The following is a 7,410-nucleotide window of genomic DNA, read 5'->3' as shown; positions in this document are numbered from 1 at the left end:
AGAGCTCCCCTTCCTGAGCTGTGGAACCTCTGTTCCGAGATTCAAACTTCAATGGTAGAGTTTTCTCCGATTTCCAGTCGATCGAAGGAGGAAGCATTTGAGGTCCGTCGGCCTCGGCGTCGATCCGTAGCCGATCCCACCACAAGACCGAGCTTCACATGCCCCCACAGGAGTTGGGCATGAGCATACGTATGCTTGTGTGTATTCTTGAAAAAAAAAATCACGTAGTGCATTCCAACGAGACGGACATGACTTTTTTTTAGGGAAGACGGACATGACTTTGACGGGTGAATACTCAAGCGCGAGCTGGAAGCCGGCCTGGCCCGTCTGTCCAGCACGGCACCGCCAACTCAAAGTAAACGCTATCGTCACGCCACACGTGGCACGTCGCCGCCGTGGAGCGTGTCGATAGAGAGGCCCTCACCTCACCTCAGCGCCTCAGCCCACTGCCCACCCGACCCAAGCCCAGCCGCCGCCCCCAGTCGAGGCAGAGCAACCGGAGAGAGCCGAGAGGGAGCAAAATAAAAAATAAAAAATGCTGCAGGTGGAGGAGGCGCTGGCGGCGGTGCTGTCCGCCGCGGCGGCCTGCCGCGCCGCGCCGTCGGCCGTGCCGCTGCTCGACGCGCTCGGCCTCGTCCTCGCGGAGGACGTCCGCGCGCCCGACCCCCTGCCCCCCTTCCGCGCATCCGTCAAGGTCAGTCCCAGTCGAGTCAACCACCCCCCTCCCGCTGCTCCGTCTGAGGTGAATAACGGCCGTCCCCTGCAGGACGGGTACGCCGTGGTGGCCGCCGACGGGCCCGGGGAGTACCCGGTCATCGCGGAGGCCAGGGCCGGCGACGACGCGCTCGGCGTGGTCGTGACGCCAGGCACCGTCGCGTACGTCACGACCGGAGGTGCGGCGGCGGCTTACTACTACTACTACTACTCCCTATCTATTTATCTATCTCCGGTGCTGCGTGCGTTTTCCGGTGAGCTGACTACGCGGCTGTGGTTGCTGTGTTGGGCAGGGCCGATTCCCGACGGCGCGGATGCCGTCGTGCAGGTGGAGGACACGGAGCAGGTCGCCGCCGCGCCGGATGGGTCGAAGAGGGTCAGGATCTCGGTGCGGGTACCCGAGGGGCACGATATACGCAGCGTGGTATGCCAATTTTGTCAGTGCTTGCTAGTTTTATGTGCTCTCTCTCGATTTATGGGGATTAACCACGGGTTGTGAGACTGAATTTGATGGATTGCTATAGCCCATGCTCTGCAGCTGAGTCCGCTGCGCCTAAATTCAGTTTACATGTTTGACACTATTACTGTTTCATCTCTATTGTAAATTTGTAATGAGCTCTCCTGTGTTTTGGAGGGCAACCATGGGTTCTGATTTGTGATGCTATGCATTTGATCGATAGCTATGGTCCACGCTCTGCTACCATGTTAACTGCATCCAGATTCAGCTTGCGTAGTTGTTCCATCTCTTGCCTTGTTAACTGGAAGCAAGATTCTTGTTTATAATCTTGTCATGGCCTCATGAGATTAGTTGTGTACAAATGTATATCAATTGCCACCACTGTTCGTACTGAACACTCAATGCAATAAAAGATCAATGAAATGGTGTGTGCACAATAAGGGATTTGTCTAGCACTACAACTTTCTGCTCTCTCTATAAAGATGGACCACAATCATCTGTGGTGAGTTTTCTTGGTAACCGGTGTGTTAGTTATCTGAATATATAATTTCCAGGGATGTGACATAGAGAAAGATTATATAGTGCTGAAATCTGGTGAGAACATAGGTCCTGCAGAAATTGGGCTACTTGCAACAGTGGGAGTAACTACTGTCAAGGTGAGCATCTTATGATTAATTTTACCAAGTACTCCCTCCGTTCCAAAATAGATGACCCAACTTTATACTAACTTTGTACTAAAGTTAGTACAAAGTTGAGTCATCTATTTTGGAACGGAGGGAGTATGTGAGAGTAAAACTTGCAGTGCTCTAATGCAGCATTCTGTGTTTGCATGTGCAGGCATACCGTCGACCAACCATTGCTGTATTTTCTACAGGGGATGAGTTAGTTCAGCCAGCCACTGCAACTCTCAATCGTGGTCAGGTTATTTCTACTATTCCACAACGTTTGCGTCCTTCGCATTTCTTTGCATTCCATATTTACCAAAATGCATGACCTCTCTGCTTCAAACTTTCAGATTCGTGATTCTAACCGGGCCATGCTACTTGCTGCTGCTATTCAGCAGAAGTGTAAAGTGGTTGACTTGGGTATTGCAAAAGATACTGAAGAAAGTCTTATGGAGCATATGGATGCAGCTCTACGTTCTGATGCTGATATAATCCTTACTTCTGGTGGTGTTTCCATGGGTGATAGAGATCTTGTCAAACCTTGCTTGGCAAAGATGGGTAAAATTCACTTCGAAAAGGTAACCTAGAAATCCTTATAGGGTATTGTGTACCAAGATGTTGATAAGCAGCATCAGCCTTATGATTGTATTATGTTCCTGTATGCTGTTGGATAACCATTGAAAGCAGTTATGTTTGCAGAAGATACCTTTTAAACTCGACACCGCTATATCTCTCCATTTTTCTCCAATGATTTTCATCGTTTGCTGTATGTGCATGCAGATCCGGATGAAACCAGGAAAGCCATTGACATTTGCTGAGATCACATCAAATGACCCAACAAAGCCATCCAAAACAGCTCTTGCTTTTGGCTTGCCTGGAAACCCAGTGAGCTGTATGGTTTGCTTCAATCTCTTTGTTGTTCCTGCAATACGACTTGTCTCTGGTTGGTCAAATCCTCATCTGCAAAGGTAGTTCTCCTTGTGCTTATTATTAGTTTTTTCTTTCATCATTTTGTTCTTCATTTTCCACTGATGAGACTTTTTTAGAGTGCATGTGCGTATATCACATCCTCTAAGAGCAGACCCACATCGTATGGAGTTTCATCGTGCAGTGATCAGATGGGTGCTTGACGATGGATCTGGTAGACCAGGGTAAGAGTTATATTTTACCATGGCTGCCTGATGTTTCATTACACCATAATGACACCTGTTAATTTATTGTTGGCAGTTACGTTGCTGAGAGCACTGGCCAACAAGCCAGTAGCCGCCTTCTAAGTATGAAGTCTGCAAATGCCTTGCTGGAAGTGCAATCATCCGGGCAGATATTGGCAGCTGGAGCATCCGTCCAAGCAATACTTATTTCTGATATAACTAGCCCTCCTCTGGATAAGCTGCCTGCTGCTTCCAGCCCCATATCATCTCATATTGTTTCTTCTGCAAAAAGTGCTTCGGCGGATGCGCCACAGGTTGCTGCCTCTCAGAATGCCGAAGTTAAAGTAGCAATTCTGACTGTTAGTGACACTGTTTCTTCTGGAGGAGGCCCCGATAGGAGGTATTTCCTTAAGTGCAATACCTTTTTCTTCAGTCTTCACTTCTGTTGTTTGTGATTTGGTTACCACTCTCAACGGACATTGAAAAGAATAAATCTGTATGGTACTCCTTGCAAAGTACACGCATCCTGATACACCTCTTTGGCTCGAGCTGCAAATGGGTCACTCTTTATGCAAAATAAAATGAGTCAAATTACTGTCTATTCTTTGCATATTCACATAAGATGGTGGTGCGTCTCAGTAAGGACTCCACATTTCACAAATTTATTATCGCACCTAGGCCTCAAAATGTGTTATCTTTGCAAAGTACGTGCATCCTGATACACCTCTTTGCCTCGAGTTGCAAATGGGTCACTCTTGATGCAAAATTGAAGAGTCAATTTTACTGATGATTCTTCACATAAGATGGTGATTTGTATCAGTAAGGACTCCACATTTTACAAATTTGTTTTCGTACCTAGGCCTCAAAATTTCTACTCTTTGCAAAGTACATGCATCCTGATACACCTCTTTGCCTCGAGTTGCAAATGGGTCACTCTTGATGCAAAATGAAAGAGTCAATTTTACTGACGATTCTTCACATAGGATGGTGATTTGTATCAGTAAGGACTCCACATTTTACAAATTTGTTATTGTACCTAGGCCTCAAAATTTTTACTCTTTGCAAAGTACGTGCATCCTGATACACCTCTTTGCCTCGAGTTGCAAATGGGTCACTCTTGATACAAAATTAAAGAGTCAATTTCACTGATGATTCTTCACATAAGATGGTGATGTGTCTCAGTAAGGAGTAAGGACTCCAGATTTTTCAAATTTATTATCGTACCTAGGCCTCAAAATTTGTACTCTTTGCAAAGTACGTGCATCCTGATACACCTCTTTGCCTCGAGTTGCAAGTGGGTCACTCTTGATGCAAAATAGAAGAGTCGATTTACTGATGATTCTTCACATAAGATGGTGATGCATTTCAGTAAGGACTCCACATTTCACAAAGTTATTATCCTTTCTTGGCCTCAAAATTGCGGATTAATCATAACTTCTGTTTATTCTTCGTGATGTGAATCATGCTTCCATGAAAAGTAACTTATGTCATTGTTATTTCGTCTCTCTTATCATCCCATCTGTAGTGGCCCAAGAGCTGTATCTGTAGTGAACTCTTCATCAGAGAAATTGGGGGGAGCATTTGTTGTTGCTACTGCTGTGGTTCCAGATGAAGTGGACAAAATTAAGGAGATTCTGGTGAAGTGGAGTGATATTGACCGTGTTAACCTCATCTTGACCTTAGGTGAAAATTTTATTTTGAAGAAATCGCTTAGGTGACATGATCTCAAGATTCCTACTCACACTAGCTTCTACTTCCTGGTAACAACGTACATGCAGGTGGCACTGGCTTCACACCTAGAGATGTTACTCCAGAAGCAACTAAATCTGTAATAGAGAAAGAAGCACCTGGCCTTGCGTTTGTTATGATTCAGGAGAGTTTGAAGGTGATGACAACGTTTGTTACAGCCTCTTTGGTTTAACATATCAATTCACTTGCTGACTATTTCCATAGATCACATCTAACTGCTAACCGTATATAGATCACATAAAAAACAACTTTCCCCAAATATGTTTAGTGTCTTAAACTTGACAGGATTCAGATCCTTTTGTTCTGTACTGACGGTGTTTGCACTTTTCTGTTCGGTACAGGTGACACCATTTGCGATGCTATCCCGAGCGGCGTGTGGGATAAGAGGATCGACACTTGTATGTCCTGAAACCAAAGAATGCTTCGAATTTCAAACTTGTAGGTTTTGAAACGCTCACAAGAGTTCTTTTTTTCCAGATCATCAACATGCCCGGCAACCCGAATGCTGTCGCGGAGTGCATGGAGGCTCTTCTCCCAGCGCTGAAGCATGCCATGAAGCAGCTGAAGGGTGACAAGAGGGAGAAGAACCCCCGACACATACCTCACGCTGAAGCCGCACCAGTCGACCAGTGGGAGCGCAGTTTCAGAGCTGCATCATCGGGTGGTGGCTGCTCATGCGACCCCTGATCGGCGCTCATCCACAGGTGGTGGAACACTCCTGGGGAACCTTCTTTCGTGATCCTGCTGCATCCAGTTTCAAGCTGAAGCGGCGATGGTTTCGGTTTTTCTCGTTATGGCTATTTCGTGACTCTTGACATTTGAGGACCCGTGTGTATGTGCTACCAATAAAGCAGCGAGAGTTTCTTTCTGCTCTTCTATCTATCAGCCTATTCTCTCACAATGACAGTTCTCATATTGCCTGTATTACACTGTAACGTAGTGATGTAGTGATCCATGGAAATAAAGTGCAGTACACTTGTTCAGAAAACAATGTAATTTTCAGATACATAGAACCAACCAAAAACATTGATCTTTCACAAAATGAAAACTAGTTTATCATCAATAGCTGTACAGAAGGGTAAGAAAAGAAGGCAAACTTTCAAATTACATGGGAGCTCTGATGGCGCTGTCGTGGATCCGTGCGTCTGCCTGAAGCGATTCGCCAAACTGTCGAGCCGCCGTGCAGCAGAATCGCGATCGCGAACAATTGGATTGGAAAGAGGAACGAGTGCAGCTTAGGGAGGGTATATCTAGGTCCATCCATCGATCGGGTTCGCGGCGAAGGGAAGGATTTCCTTTTCGTGCCTATGTTGCTTAGACTTTACTTTTTCCCCTTTCCGCCTGTTAGTTTTGCACACTGAGAAAACAAAACAAAAACATTGTGATAAGTAAGCCGAGTACCGCATGACCAAATGGCATTGGAGGTGCATGGTAAGCCGAGTGTCACAAGATCGGCACTCGGTTTACAGTTACCACATGGTAGCCAACTGCCCACTGGTAGTCCCTATCTCCCTGATAGTTGCATAAGCTAGGGGCGAGGCACTCGGCGTCTAGCCCGCTCGGTGACGCAGCAGCCGAGCAATGTGAGGACATCACTCGGCTTAGAGCATCTCTAGCAGAACGGGACGGCCTGTAAAAATCCGGCGACTATACAGGTTTGACCCGTTTTTTGGGTCAGACCAGAGTTCGTATAGTCGCCCGGCATGTAAATGTTTTTACGGTGGCCCGCAAACGCCCCTCCCCACACGCAGTATATCTAAGGGTTTGCGGCCGGAATACGGGTCGGAACCCTATCCGTGCGCCGCCGCAATTCCCAAATCCTCCTCTCGATTTCTCGCCGCCGGCGGCTTCAATCCCCCTCGATGTGGCGCGGAATGTGGTCGGCGGGCCATGGCGCCGGCAGGGCGACGACCCCGAGCGGAGGCGGTGCGTCACCGCCGACGGTACGTAAGGCATAGTTGGGTTTTTTGGGGTTGATAGTGGAAAAGTCAAAAAAGGGCTGCTAGTAGGTACACAAACCAAGGGCTCTCGCTGTCGCTCCTCCGCCACGAAACGGAAGAGTACGACAGCAGGCAGGCGCTCCTCCGCCGCGGGCTGTCCTCCGGCTTCTCCGTGATACGCCCATTTTGCATCATGTTTTCTTACTGTTATTTATGATGTTTTTATCCATAATAATGCTTTTTGAAGTAATTCTAATGCCTTTTCTCTCATAATATGCAAGGTATACACAAAGAGAGAGAATTCCGGCAGCTGGAAATCTGGACCTGGAAAAGCTACGTCAGGCCACCTATTCTGCACAACTCCAAACAAGCTGAAACTTCATGAGGAATTTTTATGAAATATTTGAGGAATATTGGAGCAAATAACTACCAGAGGGGGCCCACCAGGTGGGTACAACCCACCTGGGCGCGCCAGGGAGCCCAAGCACGCCCTGGTGGGTTGTGCTCACCCAGGCCCACCTCTGGTGCCCATCTTCTGGTATATAGGTCATTTTGACCTGAAAAAATAAGGAGAGAACTTTCGGGACGGAGCGCCACCGTCTCGAGGCGGAACTTGGGCAGGAGCACTTTTGCCCTCCGGCGGAGCGATTCCGCCGGGGGAACTTCCCTCCCGGAGGGGGAAATCATCGTCATCATCATCACCAACAACTCTCCCATCTTGGGGAGGGCTATCT

The 7,410-nt window shown here is 47.5% G+C and overlaps 1 protein-coding gene across 1 annotated transcript; it reads left to right on the top strand.

Moving 5' to 3' along the window:
* Positions 1-443: 443 nt before the first annotated feature.
* LOC123054822 (molybdopterin biosynthesis protein CNX1) lies at positions 444-5,773 on the top strand. The gene is made up of 13 exons (XM_044478674.1): positions 444-694; positions 767-893; positions 1,008-1,138; positions 1,726-1,827; positions 2,009-2,092; positions 2,187-2,414; positions 2,617-2,804; positions 2,883-2,987; positions 3,064-3,387; positions 4,513-4,670; positions 4,766-4,872; positions 5,078-5,134; positions 5,214-5,773. The coding sequence occupies exons 1-13, from the start codon at positions 536-538 to the stop codon at positions 5,421-5,423; spliced, it is 1,980 nt and encodes a 659-aa protein (XP_044334609.1). The 5' UTR covers positions 444-535; the 3' UTR covers positions 5,424-5,773.
* Positions 5,774-7,410: the final 1,637 nt, after the last annotated feature.

The sequence above is a fragment of the Triticum aestivum genome, chromosome 2D (genome assembly GCF_018294505.1).
Source record: "Triticum aestivum cultivar Chinese Spring chromosome 2D, IWGSC CS RefSeq v2.1, whole genome shotgun sequence".
NCBI lineage: Eukaryota > Viridiplantae > Streptophyta > Magnoliopsida > Poales > Poaceae > Triticum > Triticum aestivum.
The sequence above is the reverse complement of the archived record's forward strand: the minus strand, read 5'-3'. Positions and strand labels throughout refer to the sequence as shown.